General features: G+C 44.3%; 1 protein-coding gene across 1 annotated transcript in view; it reads left to right on the top strand.

Moving 5' to 3' along the window:
* AK8 (adenylate kinase 8) overlaps window positions 1-17,576 on the top strand; it is a 71,037-nt gene that overhangs the window by 20,155 nt on the left and 33,306 nt on the right. The window contains 5 exon segments of the mRNA XM_070758682.1: window positions 4,894-4,962; window positions 11,389-11,470; window positions 11,622-11,693; window positions 12,405-12,605; window positions 16,122-16,253. Coding sequence (XP_070614783.1) covers window positions 4,894-4,962; window positions 11,389-11,470; window positions 11,622-11,693; window positions 12,405-12,605; window positions 16,122-16,253 — 556 coding nt within the window.

Here is a 17,576-nt window from a genome sequence, read left to right as displayed (position 1 = left end):
AAAACAAGTTACAGTCATAAGTGGGAGGAAATGGGTGATAGGAACGATGAGAAGAAAACTAGTAGTAATAGTGGTGCAGACTTAGAAAATAGTTTGACAGTGGTGAGGGAATAATTTGTTTAGCAAAGTGATGGCATTTGGGAAAAAACTATTCCTGTGTCTAGTTGTCTTGGTGTGCAGTGCTCTATAGCGACGGTTTGAGGGTAGGAGTTGAAACAGTTTGTCCAGGATGCGAGGGGTCTGTAAATATTTTCACAGCTCTCTTTCTGACTCGTACAGTGTACAGGTCCTCCATGGAAGGCAGCTTGGTGGTTCCAAAGAAGTATTCTCCTTCTCCTTCTCTTCTCTTCTCTTCCCTCTCCTCTTCCCTTCCTGTTTCTTTCTTTCCTTCCTGGCTAAGTTCATTCCTTCTCTTCTCCCCTCTCTTCTCCCCTTCCTTTTTCTTTCCTTCCTTCCTAGCTAAATTCCTTCTCTTCTCTTCCCTCTCCTCTTCTCTTCCCTCTCCTCTTCCCTCCCTTTTTCTTTCTTTCCTTCCTGGCTAAGTTCATTCCTTCTCGTCTCTTCTCTTCCCTCTCCTCTTCCCTCCCTTTTTCTTTCTTTTCTTCTTGGCTAAGTTCATTCCTTCTCTTCTCTTCTCTCTCCTCTTCCTTTCCTTTTTCTTCCTTTCCTTCCTGGCTAAGTTAATTCCTTGTCTTCTCTTGTCTTCTCCTCTTCTCCTCTCCCCTTTCCTTCCTTTTTCTTTCCTTCCTTCTAGCTAAGTTCCTTCTCTTCCCTTCCCTCCTCTCCTCTCCACTCCACTCCACTCTATTCTACTCTACTCTATTCTTTCCTATATTCTATTCTGTCCTATCCTATCCTGTCCTATCCTATTCCTGCTGAAGTCAGCTAGCCAGAGAACTGGCTCCCCTCCCTCAACCACCATCCCCTGCTTAGTTGCTCCTTCTCGTCCCCTGTCCAACGCTGGTCCTGGAGTCCAGCAAGTGGAGGAGAGGATGGAGCGGAGAAGGAATGGGGAGGAGAGCAGAGGAGAAGAAAGTGGGGGCTTAAAATTGGATTCCACCAGCCTTCGCTGGGCAGACCCCGGCAAGCTCTCTTGAAATGACACATCAAAGCAGGCCGGGAGAGTCTGGCGGTTTCTAAGAGCAGCATGTGGCACCTTTGTAAAGTGACAGCCTCAAAGCTGCCAAGGAATGTCTCCAGCCGCGAGAGGCTGCGGGAAGCTTTTGACACGCCCGCCCGGCGGGATTCTCAGACTTCCAAGAAACGGCGCAGTGAAGTTGTTTTCTTTTTCCCCTTCTTCGGCTCTAACTGTGCCTGCTTTCGAGTTGGCTTCTTTTGAGTCGCCGGGGACCCGTAGAAAGGCCTAATTGGGTCATTTAGTCCAGTGTTTCCCAACCCTGGCAAGTTGAAGAAATCTGGACTTCAACTCCCAGAATTCCCCAGACAGCATTCGCTGGCTGGGGTATTCTGGGAGTTGGAGTCCAAATACAGTGATACCTCGTCTTACGAACTTAATTGGTTCCAGGACGAGGTTTGTAAGGTGTAAGAAAAATTCCCCAGACCAAGAGAATAAAAGCTAAAAAACTTTATTAACCACATGATATATATATATATATCATAGAAACATATATCAAACATAGCATATATCAATCATAACATAAAGATCTTAAAGATGCCAGCATGATAATACAGTATCATACAGGGACCAAAAGAAGTCACGGGAAAAATACCCGTGAACCTCAAAAGGTAAAGTACCTAACTTCAAGAATCATCTTATATAGAATTCCATGTCTGGTTTACACCCCCTTCTTCCTGTCCATACATGGGTTTGTCTTGCATCCAATTTCATCATAGTTCCTCGGAACTCTCTAGATTAATCCATCAAGTTGTTTCTCTGCCTTTATGAATGTTTCTTGGCCTAAAAAATAGGATTTCTTCATCCGCTGATACAGGATGTAAATATGTTTTTGTACATTTTTGCTTTTCTGGCAAGGTCCGCTGTCCAAAAGGTCGGAAGTTTAGTACTCTAATAAGAGTGTTTTGTATCTATCTAGGCCTTAGATGCCTAGATTCTATAGAACTTAATTCTATACGAACTTAATTGGTTCCAGGACGAGGTTTGTAAGGTGAAAAGTTTGTAAGACAAAACAATGTTTCCCATAGGAATCAATGGAAAAGCGATTAATGCATGCAAGCCCAAAACTCACCCCTTTTGCCAGCCGAAGCGCCCTTTTTTGCGCTGCTGGGATTCCCCTGAGGCTCCCCTCCATGGGAAACCCCACCTCCGGACTTCCATGTTTTTGCGATGCTGCAGGGGAATCCCAGCAGGGGAATCCCAGCAGCACAAAAACGGGTGCTTCTCTGGCAACGGAAGTCCGGAGGTGGGGTTTCCCAGCGAGGGGAGCCTCAGCGAAATTGCAGCATCACAAAAACACGGACGTCCTCGAAACCCCACCTCCGGACTTCCGTGTTTTTGTGATGCTGCGATTAGCAATAGCCCTTGGACTTATATACCGCTTCGTAGTGCTTTCGCAGCCCTCTCTAAGCGGTTGACAGAATCGGCCTCTTGCCCCCAACAATCCGGGTCCTCATTTGACCCACTTTGGAAGGACGGAAGGCTGAGTCAACCTTGAGCCGGTGGTGAGATTTGAACCGCTGAACTACAGCTAGCAGTTAGCTGAAGTAGCCTGCAGTGCTGCGCTCTAAACACTGAGCCAACCCGGCTCGGAAACCTGTGGATATTGTTTAAAAGGAGCGTCGGGTGTGAGAAATAAACAAGAAAGGGGTTGAAAGAAATCGGGGGAAATGGATTAAGGGTGAGGCTGCTGAGATGCTGTATTTGTGGCTAAAGTAAAACAGTTGGAGGTGGGCACATACTCATAATTTAGCACAGCTCCGAAGGAAACCTGGAGGTCTGGTTTATTTCACCCAACGGATGGGAGAAACGTTCTCTGCCAATAGCCTTAGGCTGGTCAGCCGAATCCTTCAGTTGCCTGTTGGAAATGCTTTAACGTAGATGGGTGGTCAGAAATAAGTTTATTTTTGGAAGTAATATTACCATGCAAGTAAATGGTTTGTAACCATGGGAAGGGCTAATGTAAGCCATAATCAGCATGGAATCATGGGTTTATTTATTTATTTATTCAATTTTTATGCCGCCCTTCTCCTTAGGCTCAGGGCAGCTTACAACATGTTAGCAATAGCACTTTTTAAACAGAGAATCAGCCTATTGCCCCCACAATCCGGGTCCTCATTTGACCCACCTCGGAAGGATGGAAGGCTGAGTCAACCTTGAGCCGGTGATGAGATTTGAACCACTGACCTTCAGATCTACAGCCAGCTTCAGTGGCCTGCAGTACAGCACTCTACCTGCTGCGCCACCCCGGCTCATTATTTTTGGGTTTGCTAATTGTGCTGCAACCTGGTGCCCTTAACACCTCGAGGTTCAACTACCGCAATGCTCTCTGCATGGGGCTACCTTTGAAAAGTGTTCGGAAACTTCTGATCGTCCAAATTGCAGCCGCAGGAGCGGTATTGGGCCTTCTGAGGCATGTCCATATATCACCATCACTCCGCGGACTGCACTGGCTGCCGATCGGTTTCCGTATTCAGTTCAAAGTGTTGGTTATGACCGATAAAGCCCTACATGGCATAGGACCAGATTATCTCCGAGACCGCCTTCTGCCGCACGAATCCCAGTGCCCGGTGAGGTCCCACAGAGTTGGCCTTCTCAGGGTCCCGTCAACCAGACAATGTCGACTGCTGGGGCCTAGGGGAAGAGCCTTCTCTGTGGTGGCCCCAGGCCCTCTGGAACCAACTCCCCCCAGAGATTCGTGTTGCCCCCACCCTCCTTGCTTTCCGAAAAAGTTTGAAGACTCATCCTTGCCACCAGGCCTGGGGTCATTAGATCTCCCCCCCCCCGACCAACGAATGTGTTTAGAATAAATTATTGATTTGAGTGAATGATAATCGAATGTTTTAATTTTTAAGGATTTTAAAGTTTTTAAACTATTATTAATTGGATCAAATTGTTTTATTATGTCTTCTTTGTTGGCTGTGAGCTGCCCTGAGTCCACGGAGAGGGGCGCCATAGAAATCCAATGAATAAATAAATAAAATAAATAAACCTGATTGGCTGTAACCTATATAAGGAGAAACACCCTTGCATGGCTTTGGTTTCTTATAGTAGAGAGTGGGTTGTCTGCTTGCAGACGTTTCATCACCCGACTAGGGAACATCATCAGTGCTTGTGAGTGTGATTTTCTCCCTGTTTCCTGAGCTACTGTATCCAACTAGATGATGTCATCAGGGCTAGAAGGGAGTGCGGTTTGTGGAGAGGAAGAGGAGGAGGAGGAGGAGGAAGAGGAGAGGTAGAGGAGGGGGGAGGAGAGGAGGAGGAGGAGAGGAGGAGGAAGAGGAGGAGGAGGAAGAGAAGAGGAGGAGGAGGAGAAGAGGAGGAGATGGAGGAAGAGAAGAGGAGGAGGAGGAGAAAGGGAGGAGATGGAGGAAGAGAAGAGGAGGAGGAGGAGAAGAGGAGGAGATGGAGGAAGAGAAGAGGAGGAGGAGGAGAAAGGGAGGAGATGGAGGAAGAGAAGAGGAGGAGGAGGAGAAAGGGAGGAGGAGGAAGAGGAGGAGGAGGAGGAGGAGGAGAAAGGGAGGAGGTGGAAGAGGAGAAGGAGGACTGTAGGTTCCTTGGTGCTCTCTGAACTCATTTATTTAGAGTTATTTTCTTACAGACGTTTCATCACCCAACTTGATAACCTCATCAGTGCTACAAGAAAGGGGGCTTGCTCTTGTTTTATATCAATTGAGATATTTCTTGATTCCATTGGACTCCGGGTCTAATTCTCTTTAGCTCACCTGTCCCTTCTCTGTCTTTTAACAATGACTTAGGACGTTTCTGAGGATTTGTGGGCCCAGCTGATTGAGGAACGGGTGAAGCTGGAGGACTGTCTCTGCAGCGTACGTATGACCCGCCGCTTGGGAAGATTTGAACGTAAGGGTGACCTGACACCAGCCTTCCCATATCTCAAGGGGTTGCCACAAAGAAGAAGGGCCAACGTATTCTCCAAAGCACCTGGAGAAGAAACAACGGATGGAAACTAACCAAGGAGAGAAGCAACCGAGAACCAAGGAGAACTATCCTGAAAGGGAGGGATCTTGCCTTCTCCTTCTCCTGGGCAAGTGGTGGGCCACAGAATGCTGGACCCGATGGGCTTTGGCTCTTTTCAGCATGGCTCTTCTTATGTTCTTATGAAAGGGACCTTGGAGGTCTTCTAGTCCAACCCCTGCTCCACCCTTCTGGATAAATGGCTGTCCAAAGATCTCCAGTGATGGAGCACTCACAGTTTCTTGGGGCATTAATTAAAATTCCTAGAGAGGCCCCACGGAGGCTTCTCCCCACCTTTTCCGGCCATGTTTCCTCCCAGGAGATTCCTAGAGAGGCCCCACGGAGGCTTCTCCCCACCTTTTCCGGACATGTTTCCTCCCAGGAGATTCCTAGAGAGGCCCCACGGAGGCTTCTCCCCACCTTTTCCTGCCCTTTTTCCTCCCAGGAGATACCTAGAGAGGCCTCACGGAGGCTTCTCCCCACCTTTTCCTGCCCTTTTTCTTCCCAGGAGATTTCTAGAGAGGCCCCACGGACGCTTCTCCCCACCTTTTCCGGCCATGTTTCCTCCCAGGAAATACCTAGAGAGGTCCCGCGGAGGCTTCTCCCCACCTTTTCCGGCCATCTTTCCTCCCAGGAAATACCTTGAGAGACCCCACGGAGGCTTCTCCCCGCCTTTTCAGGCCATGTTTCCTCCCAGGAGATACCTAGAGAGGCCCCACGGAGGCTTCTCCCCACCTTTTCCAGCCATGTTTCCTCCCAGGAGATACCTAGAGAGGCCCCACGGAGGCTTCTCCCCACCTTTTCCAGCCCTTTTTTTTTTAGGAGATTCCTAGAGAGGCCCCACGGAGGCTTCTCCCCACCTTTTCCGGCTATGTTTCCTCCCAGGAAATACCTAGAGAGGTCCCACGGAGGCTTCTCCCTGCCTTTTCAGGCCATGTTTCCTCCCAGGAAATACCTAGAGAGGCCCCACGGAGGCTTCTCCCCACCTTTTCCAGCCATGTTTCCTCCCAGGAGATACCTAGAGAGGCCCCACGGAGACTTCTCCCTGCCTTTTCCGGCCCTTTTTTCTTTTAGGAGATTCCTAGAGAGGCCCCACAGAGGCTTCTCCCCGCCTTTTCCGGTTACAGTTTTGGAGGCTCGGTTTTGTAAATGGAAAATGGTTCTTGAGAAGAGGCAAAAAAATCTTGGACACCCGGTTCTTATCTAGAAAAGTTCGTAAGCAGAGGCGTTCTTAGGTAGAGGTACCACTGTAGATCCCGAGACTCGCTGTCACAATGACTAGCCGGGCCCATGTTCTCACGTCCAACCCAAGGAGAGAAAGCAAAGCTGCTTAAAAAGCGGGAAGGAAATCCTGCTTCCCCTACAACCTCCAGCCAGATTTATTACGGCCCGTGGCTTGGAAGGCGGCTCAGCGTATATATATATATATCATGCCGGAAAGAAAAATTGTCAAAAGATTGGTGTGAACTGGGCCTTGCAGGCTGCTGTTCCTTTCGCGTTTTTCCTTTTATTTCTCCTCCCGGTGTCATTCGGCCGGTTTTAATTGCCCGGCTTTCTGTCCCACCTCTTGCCTGTTGTGTTGGCTTTCGTTGTTGTGACACTTGTGGGCTTTAACGCTGTCGCTTGCACCTCCTAGGAGCTGCTTTGTATTGATCGATGGGGCTCGGCCGGATCCCGGAGGGCTGGTTTGCCCCCTAATGCGAACGCCCGCTAGAATCCCTAGCGATCACAATAGGGTGTGTGTAGTGTGTAGTGTGTCTTGCAGCACAAGGGCCACGGTCAGTAAGTCCTGCAGCTGTGGGCCTAAGGTTTTGGCATCTTTGCGCGTTGTAATTCATCACACGGATCAGCGCGATGAATTGACAGGCGCCAAGAAAACCAGGTAGCTCCAAGCCTCCAACTTGGTTTTGAAAAAGCTGTCAAAAGACCAGGAGTTGCTTTTTTCAAACAGCAGGCCATGCAGGATTTATTATCACGGGCAGTCCTCGACATACAGCGGTTCATTTAGTGACGGGATGGAGTCACCCCGCCGCCGAGAAAAGTGATTTAGGAGCACTTAAGGTCTGTTGCAGCTCCTGATCAAAATTTGGACCACTAGCCATTGATTCACACTTAATGACCGTCACAGAGTGTCCTGGGGTGACATAAGTGAGTCTCTCTTTCTCTCTTTCTCTCTCTCTCTCTCTCTCTCTTTCTCTCTTTCCATCCATCCATCCATCCATCCATCATCTCTCTCTCTCTCTCTATCTACCTACCTACCTACCTACCTATCTCTCTCTCTCTCTCTCTCTACCTATCTATCTACATATCTATCTACCTACCTCTCTCTCTCTCTCTCTAACTGTCTGTCTGTCTGTCTGTCTATCTATCTAGTAGCCATCTATCTATCTAGTATCTATCTATCTATCTATCTATCTATCTATCTATCTATCTATCTATCTATCTATCTATCTAGTAGCCATCTATCTATCTAGTATCTATCTATCTATCTATCTATCTATCTATCTATCTATCTATCATCTATCTATCTATCTATCTATCTATCTATCTATCTATCATCTATCTATCTATCTATCTATCTATCATTTATTGAATTTCTATGCCGCCCCTCTCCAAAGACTCGGGGCGGCTTACAAACACATAAAAAACAGCAAATTTCAATATCATTAATCCAATTAAGTTAAAATTAAATAGCTTTCTAAAATCCCAAATATTAAAATCAACCCCATTCGATCATACATTCGTTGGCCAGGAGCTAAGGCCTAATTGCCCCAAGCCTGGCGAGATAAATGAGTCTTGGGGCGGTTTACAGCATATAATAGAACAATGTACAACATCTTAAATCCAATTAATTAAATATAAAATCTAAAAAAACCATAAAAAACGGTCATTCCCATTCGATCAACCGGCAGCATAAATGAGTCTTAAGACTCTTGTGGAATGTGAGGAGGGTGGGGGCAGTATGAATCTCCGGGGGGAAGTGGATTCCAGAGGGCCGGGCCCCCCCACAGAGAAGGCTCTTCCCCTAGGTCCTGCCAAGCATCATTGTCTAGTTGACGGGACCTGGTGAAGGCCAACTCTGTGCGATCTAAGCGGTCGCTGGGACTCATGCGGCAGAAGATGGTCCCGCAAATAATCTGGCCGGATGCCATGCAGGGCTTTAGAGGTCATTACCCACACTTTGAATTGTGTCCAGAAACCAATTCAGTTTGCAGAGTGTTGGAGAAACATGGGTGTGGCTGAATTTTGCTCTTTCTTGACCCCCCTGCTTCTCTTCCTCCTCTTCCTCTTCCTCCTCCTTCCATTCTCCCCCCTCCCCTCTCCAACATCTGTTGGAATTGGTCCCTCCTGTGATACCATTTCTGCTCGCAGCTGTTTTTCAGACCTCCGGCTCCGCGCCAGGCGGGTAGGCAACCAGCCAGCCGTGGGCGGGGAGGGGGGGAACAGGGGGACGAGTGAGGAGTGCCCTGAGCATACAAGCCCTTTTGATGTGGGATAAAACAGAAGCCGGGCCGCTGGGGGGGGGGGAGGAGGAGGAGGAGGTTTGGCCGAGGGAGCCCAGCGGAATATCAATAAACCCGCGCCAAGCCGAGTGAGCAGGGCACCTTGGTGGAGGCGGGAAGTGTCAGGCCGGTGGATAATGGAGTCTAATTAGGGATAGGCCGGGCTCTCGGCACGGAGAAACCTTGGCGGGGTGGGAGTGGGGGAGAGTGACCCATATATCGGTTCTAGAGGGGCTTATTTATAATGCATTAGCCCTGCACTTTGAAATAGGCTTCATTATAGACAACTTGTTTGCCAAGCTACCTTCTACTCCCTCCACGCCGTCCCTTCCTTCCTTCCTTCCTTCTTTCCTTCCTTCCTTCCTTCCTTCCTTCCTTCCTTCCTTCCTTCCTTCTCTCTGATGTTTCTCTCCCTCACTTTCTCCCTATCTGTCTATCTATTCATCTATTTATCTATCTACCTATCTATCTACATCTGTGTCTGTTTACCTACCTAATCTCTCTCTCTCTCTGTCTAATCTGTTTCTACCTACCTACCTAAGCTCTTGCTCTCATCTCCATCCATCCATCCATTTCATTGTCTGTCTGTCTGTCTGTCTATCTCTATCTATCTATCTATCTATCTATCTATCTATCTATCTATCTATCTATCTATCTACCTACCTATTCACCTTTGTCTGTCTGTCTGTCTGTCTATCTATTTCTCTATCTTGTCTGTCTGTCTATGTATCTAATCTCTCTCTGTCTGTCTGCCTGTCTCTCTCTCTATATATATCTATCTGTCTCTCTCCCTATCCTATGCTATCCTATGCTATCCTATGCTATGCTATCCTATGCTATCCTATCTATCTATGTATCTATGTATCTATGTATCTGTCTGTCTGTCTGTCTATCTACCTACCTACCTGTCTATCTATCCACCTTTGTCTGTCTGTCTGTCTGTCTGTCTGTCTGTCTGTCTGTCTGTCTATCTATCTATCTATCTATCTATCTATCTATCTATCTATCTATCTTTTCTGTGTCTACCTACCTACCCATCTAACCTCTTGTTTTCATCTATCATCCATCCATTTCATCTTCTGTCTATCCGTCCATCCATCCATCCATCCATCTAGTCTGTGTCTACCTACATACCTACCAAGTTAAACTCTTGCGCTCATCTATCATCCATCCATCCATCCATTTCATCTATCAAGCCAACTGTCTGTCTTTTTCTCTGTCTGTCTATTTAATCTACCTACCTGGTTTCCCCCCAAATAAGGCAGGCCCTGATAATAATAGCAATAGCATTGAGATTAATAAGCCCAATCGGGCTTTTGAGCGCATGGCAATAAGGCCAAGTGCTTATTTCAGGGTTAAAAAATATATGCACTGCTCAAAAAAATTAAGGGAACACTTAAAGAACATAATAAAACTCCAAGTCAATCAAACTTCTGTAAAATCAAACTGTCCACTTAGGAAGCAATACTGATGGACAATCAATGTCATCTGCTGTTGTGCACATTCAACCTTGTACAGAACAAAGTATTCAATGAGGATATTTCATTCATTCAAATCTAGGATGGGTTCTTTGAGTGTTCCCTTTATTTTTTTGAGCAGTATATATAAGACAGGGTCTTATTTTGGGGAAAACACGGTACCTACCTACCTACCCTGTTATTTATCATGTCCCTGTCTATCTGCCTGCCCACCAATACCATTGAGTGGTGGGGCTCCTCCTGTTGTCGACAGCTAGCCTCCTGTTCGGGCAGAGGGAACCTCTGGGGGTCTCCGAGAATCTCCTGCTAAGAGAGACTCTTCCCAGACTCATCCAGTGGGTCAGTGCTTGGCTTTGCGGGCTGACCAATTATGGGAGTTGAAGTGCACAAGGTAGCCGGGGTTGGAGACCCCCTGATCTGTGGGGCTTCATTAGAACCTAAGCTTGTCTCCTCCTCTGATAGCAGGTCCTGGTCCTCTTACATATTTCGCATCCATTCTCTGCAGGTACTTCCTGTATGCTGCCCCGAGTCTTCGGAGAAGGGCGGCATACAAATATAATAATAATAATAATAATAATAATAATAATAATAATAATAATAATTGAGGAGAAGCAGCTAGAGAAATTAGTGAAATACGAAGATCTAAGAATCGAGCTGCAACGACTCTGGCATAAGCCAGTGAAAGTGGTCCCAGTGGTCCTTGGCACGCTGGGCGCAGGGCCAAAGGATCTCAGCGGACATTTGAAAACCATCGGAATTGACAAAATCTCCATCTGTCAATTGCAAAAGGCCACTTTACTGGGATCCGCACACATAATTCGCCGCTACATCACGCAGTCTTAGGTACTTGGGAAGCGCCTGACTGGGGATGAAATACTAAATCCAGCATAGTGATCTCGTTTGCTGTGTTGTATTGACATCATCATCATCATCATCATCATCATCATCATCATAATGAGGTAGGAGGAGGAGAAGAAGAAGAAGAGGAAGAGGCAGAAGAAGAAGAAACAACAACAACAACAGAGTTGGAAGGGACCTTGGAGGTCTTCTAGTCCAACCCCCTGATTAGGCAGCAAACCCTACACTACTTCAGACAGATGGTTATCCAACATCTGCTTAAAAACTTCCAGTGTTGGAACATTCACAACTTCTGTTCCACTGATCAACCGTTCTGACTGTGTTGTACTGACATAATAATAATAATAATAATAATAATAATAATAATAACAACAACAATAATAATAAAATAATAATAATAATAGTGTGAGAAATAAACTTTGACTCTCTTCTCCTCCAGGGTTGGATTCTGGAAGGATTTCCTGACAGTCGCGAATTTGCCAAGTGCTTACAATTGCGGGGCATCATTCCTCGACATATTGGTATTTATTTTATTTGATTGATTGATTTATAGATTATATAATCTTATGCAAAGACATTTCACCCCTGGGTGTGGGGTTTAAAAAAAACCCCCAAATGAACCCTAACTTTCAGTCCTGCATCGGTGACCTTTCCCTCAATTATTTCTTTCAGTGGTGCTATATGCTCCTGACATCGTGCTGATCGAGCGGAATTTGGGAAAGAGAGTGGATGAAATCACTGGAGGTATTTCTTTCTTTCTTTCTTTCTTTCTTTCTTTCTTTCTTTCTTTCTTTCTTTCTTTCTTTCTTTCTTTCTTTCTTTCATTTGTATGCTGCCCCTCTCCGTAGACTCGGGGCGGCTAACAACAGTAATAAAAAGCATGTAACAAATCTAATGTTTAAAATAGTTAAAAAACCCTTATTAAAACCAAACATACACACAAACATACCATGCATAAATTGTATAGCCCTAGGGGGAAAAGGGTAGTTCAGTTTCCCCAAGCCTGACGACAGAGGTGGGTTTTGAGGAGCTTACGAAAGGCAAGGAGGGTGGGGGCAATTCTGATATCCGGGGGGAGCTGGTTCCAGAGGGTCGGGGCCACCACAGAGAAGGCTTTTCCCCGGGTCCTGCCAGACGACATTGTTTAGTTGACGGGACCCGAAGAAGACCGACTCTGTGGGACCTAACTGGTTGCTGGGATTCGTGCGGCAGAAGGCGGACCCGGATGTATTCTGGTCCGATGCCATGGAGGGCTTTATAGATCATAACCAACACTTTGAATTGTGACCGGAAACTGATCGGCAACCAATGCAGACTGCGGAGTGTTGGTGTGACATGGGCATATTTGGGGAAGCCCCATGACCTCCTCATCCAAAGGTTCTCCAAGAATAAGATGGGTTTGCCAGTTAAATATCCTTTCAGACTTTTTAACTCATACCTGGTTCTTTATCCCAGAGGTCTATCACACGACTTTTGACTGGCCCACCGATGACAGCGTCCGTTGGCGTCTGAAGACCCCGAAAGGCATATCCGAAAAGGAGACCTCGCAGAGGTTGCTTCAATATCACCGGAACTTCCCGGGAATAGTCCAGTCCTTTGGGAAATCCATCAAGATGATCAACGCGGACCAACCCTGCGCAGATGCCTTCTGGCAAGGTAGGGGCAGGTGGGACTCACCTTCGCGGATGAATCGTCCTCGGAATCAAAGAATCAGAGAGTTGGAAGGGACCTCCAAGGTCATCAGGTCCAACCCCCTGCTCAATGTGGGACTGTCTCCTGCCGCATACCTCCCAGGGACCAATAAGAGCTCACAGAGTTGGCCTCCTCCAGGTCCTTTTGACTAAGCAATGCAGGTTGGCGGGACCATGGGGGAGGGCCTTCTCTGTGGCCGCCCCAGCTCTATGGAACCAACTTCCCCCCGATATCTGTACTGCGAGACAGAAAGAAAGCAAGAGAAAGAGAGAGAAAGAGAGATAGAAAGAAAGCAAGAGAGAGAGAGAGAGAGAGAGGAAGAGAGTGTGAGAGAGACAAAGAAATAAGGTATGTGTAGTGTGCATAGGAATCTGTTCATAGTTTTTTTTATAAACTGGCCCCCTGTGTAAAAAGTTTGGGGACCCCTGCTCTATAACCTTCATTGTGTATTATTGTGTATTGGACAACATAGATAGATAGATAGATAGATAGATAGATAGATAGATAGATAGATAGATAGATAGATAGATAGATAGATTAATTAATTCGGTTTGATCTGTCGCCTTGGCTTTGAACATGGTTTGTTTACTTTCGTTTCGGCTCTTCAGTAGGAAACACGGGAGAAATCGCTTGCGGTAAAGTCAGCCTTTTAAAAAATAATAATACTGTAATTGCTCCATTCCCAGCCATCGGGCGCTGATAGCCTCTTTACACAACTTCCCTCTGTCTTTATGTGTTTCGGGAAGGGAAAAGAAAGTCCTCTCGCTAATTTCAAGGCCTCTATTTTTTAAGGTAAACAAGCCAGCCGAAGTTTATGATTTGGAGTTTACAAATTAATTACCCCTAAATTACTTAATTAAATTTAAAAGTTCACATCATCGTTCATAAACAATTCATGCCTCAGATTGCAAATGCCTGCGCGCAGCCTGAATATTAATTATCGTTAATTAATAATGCAGTGGGAGAAATTGAAAATTGGAATGATAAAAAATAAACAAACCTCCCTCTTTTCTTTCTTTTCTTTTTTTCCAGTGGAGGCATCTAAATTCTTTCTCTTCGTTTTTTTTTTAAAGAATAATTAGAAGTGGAGTCTAGGGGATCATTACTCCTAATTAACTTGATTATTTATTGCAAATTAAGCGTCGTTTGTAAGCAGGATGGTTAGCCTGATATCTCCGTGTCTTGGATATGCCAGCTTGGGGAGAAGACACATCAACTGGGTGTGTTTATCTGATGTTTACTTGGGCTTCAACTTGTGCTCTTAAACTAGGAGCATCTAGGGTTTAGAGGATCTGTCAGTTTGAAAGCTTTCGTGTGCTTCTTTCACCAGTAAGGGATGCAGTGTGTAAACAGAGAATTGGGAACCTCTAGAGCAGTGATTTTCAACCTTTTTTGAGCCGCGGCACATTTTTTACATTTACAAAATCCTGGGGCACACCACCAACCAAAATGACACTCTAAGACACTCTCCTCTCTTTTTCCATCCCTGTCTCCTCCCCCCCCCCTTGTGTGTGTGTGTGTATGTGTGTGTATACACACCCTTGAACCATTTCCAAAATTAAGTGAGGGCTGAGATTTTTTTCTCTCTTATTCTTTGGGTGCTTTTTTATAATCTGCTTTAAATCAAGAGTCACTTCTCTCTCTTTTGTTTCTCTCTCTTTCCTCTCATTCTCTGCCTCAATCATTTTCTCATTTCTCTTTTTTCCTCCCTTTTTTGCTCATTTCTCTTGCTCTTTCCCCCTTCCTCTCATTTTCTCTCTCTCTCTCTTGCCTTCTTTCTCTCTCACTCTTGCTTTCTTTCTCTCTCTCTCTCTCAGCAAAAAGTTGCGAGATTGGAACCTGAGCTTCCTTCTTCGCGGCACACCTGACCATGTCTCGCGGCACGCTAGTGTGCCTCGGCACACTGGTTGAAAAACACTGCTCTAGAGCAGTGTTCCCCAACTTTGGCAACTTGAAGACATTTGGACTTCAACTCCCAGAATTCCCCAGCCAGCATTCGGAAGGAAGGAAGGAAGGAAGGAAGGAAGGAAGGAAGGAAGGAAAATAGGTTGGGAAACACTGCTCTAGAGAGATAATTTATGTAATGGGATAGGGATAGGGAACAGATTCCTGATATGTATTGGATAAGTATCCTCAGAAATCAACTCTCAGGTAAGCAGAGGTGAGCTCCAATATTAATATACAGCAGTAAACAATCAAGCAGTAAACAATATTGCAGTGAAGGAACTACCGACTCAGACAACCATCTGGGTCCTCATTTGACCCACCTCGGAAGGACGGAAGGCTGAGTCAACCTTGAGCCTGGTGAGATTCGAACTGCCAAATTACAGGCAAGCCGGCAGTCAGAAGACGTAGCCTGCAGTACCGCACTTTGACCACTGTGCCACCTCGGCTCTTATATGGCCCTGATGTTAGAGGAACTGTACGTTTCTATATTCTATTCTATTCTATATTCTATATTCTCTTCTCTTCTATATTCTATTCTTATGCTTATTATATTCTTATTATATTATATTCTATATTCTATATTTTATTCTATATTCTATTCTCTTCTATATTCTATTCTTATGCTTATTATATTCTTATTATATTATATTCTATATTCTATATTTTATTCTATATTCTATTCTATTCTATATTCTATTTTATACAGGTATTCTATTCTATATTTTATTCTATATTTTATTCTGAGTCTCAGGAGAAGGGTGGCCTAGAAATCAATCAATCAAGAATGGTGGAAGGTCTTAAGCATAAAAGGTATCAGGAAAAATTTCATGAACTCAATCTGTATAGTCTGGAGGACAGAAGGGAAAGGGGGGACATGATCGAAACATTTAAATATGTTAAAGGGTTAAATAAGGTCCAGGAGGGAAGTGTTTTTAATAGGAAAGTGAACACAAGGACAAGGGGACACAATCTGAAGTTAGTTGGGGGAAAGATCAAAAGCAACGTGAGAAAATATTATTTCACTGAAAGAGTAGTAGATCCTTGGAACAAACTTCCAGCAGACGTGGTTGGTAAATCCACAGTAACTGAATTGAAACATGCCTGGGATAAACACAGATCCATCCTAAGATAAAATACAGAAAATAGTATAAGGGCAGACTAGAGAGACCCTGAGGTCTTTTTCTGCCATCAATCTTCTATGTTTCTATCAATCAATCAATCAATCAAACAAACAAACAAATAAATTGCCTATGAGATCAATGTGAGAATTATCTGTTTTTAACAAGGCTTTGCCCATTGTAGGATCTTTTGCAAAGGTCAACAGAAAAGAATGGATGATTTGTCATTCTGTTTATGACCCTGTGAAAATGAGGTGACAGCTGTACATGTGTAGATACGTTGAGCGTGACGTCATCTGTAGGTGCCAGAGAGTCACACTGCATCCCCGTGTTCAAAAATGGGAATTTTTTCCCTTTACGTCATTGCCAGTATCATTTTCTGCCTCTTTCTTTCTTCCCTTTTTTTTTTAAACAGTTCTGTCCCACGTTAGACAGCCGCCTCACTCGAACACTCCCTTCTCACCCCGGATTCTAATTTGTGGACCTCCAGGATCTGGGAAAAGTTTGCAGGCGGCCCTGCTGGCTCAGAAGTACGGGCTCATCAACGGTTCGTGCGCCATAAATATTCCTCTTTGTTTCCTTTCTCCATTTCCCCCTCTTCAGTATGGATTATTTATCTACCTATCCCAGGTGAATATTTCTATTTCTATGGGCTACTCTGGATCCTTTTTCTTCCTTCTGTTATTTGGAACTTGCCTTTAGGTAGATAGATACCATGGACAGGTAGGTAGGTAGGTAGGTAGATATGATAGATAGATAGATAGATAGATAGATAGATAGATAGACAGACAGACAGACAGACACCATAGATGATAGATAGGTGATAGATAGGTAGGTAGGTAGGTAGGTATCTGTCTATCTATATCTATCTACCGGTATCTATCTATCTATCTATCTATCTATCTATCTATCTATCTATCTATCTATCTATCTATCTATCTATCTATCTATCTATTCTGTCTGTCTATTTATCTATCTATCTATCTATCTATCTATTCTGTCTGTCTATTATCTATCTATCTATCTATCTATCTATCTATCTATCTATTCTGTCTGTCTATTATCTATCTATCTATCTATCTATCTATCTATCTATCTATCTATCTATTCTGTCTGTCTGTCTATTATCTATCTATCTATCTATCTATCTATCTATCTATCTATCTATCTATCTATCTACCTACCTACCTATCATCTATCTATCTATCTATCTATCTATCTATCTATCTATCTATCTATCTATCTATCTATTCTGTCTGTCTATTATCTATCTATCTATCTATCTATCTATCTATCTATCTATCTATCTATCTATCTATTCTGTCTGTCTATTATCTATCTATCTATCTATCTATCTATCTATCTATCTATCTATCTATCTATCTATCTATCTATCTATCTATCTAATAGTTTTTATTGAATTTCTTCATTAAAAAAACACATATCAAACAAAAAACCGACAATACAGTACACAGATACACATATTTTAAAAAAACCCTAACCACAGCAAATATTTAAGAACAATATATTAACTTATAATTATGTTTTGTACTTTGTGGGGAGAAAAAAAAACATTCTCTATTACTATTATCAATGAAATCTATATCCGTTCCATAAAATTAATATAGAATGTTTCCTTCATCTGGCGTTGAATATTCGGCGTTCATTTATTTATTTATCTTGGTTATTGTTATCTTGTCCATAAATCTACTATTTTCTTACCGCCTTATGTTAAGTTTGTGTTAAATATTTATTTATTCAATTTTTATGCCGCCCTTCTCCTTAGGCTCAGGGTGGCGTACAACATGTTAGCAATAGCACTTTTTTTAACAGAGCTAGGCTATTGCCCCCACAATCCGGGTCCTCATTT

This window comes from Erythrolamprus reginae, chromosome 8, assembly GCF_031021105.1.
Source record: "Erythrolamprus reginae isolate rEryReg1 chromosome 8, rEryReg1.hap1, whole genome shotgun sequence".
In the NCBI taxonomy this organism is placed as follows: domain Eukaryota; kingdom Metazoa; phylum Chordata; class Lepidosauria; order Squamata; family Dipsadidae; genus Erythrolamprus; species Erythrolamprus reginae.
The sequence above is the reverse complement of the archived record's forward strand: the minus strand, read 5'-3'. Positions and strand labels throughout refer to the sequence as shown.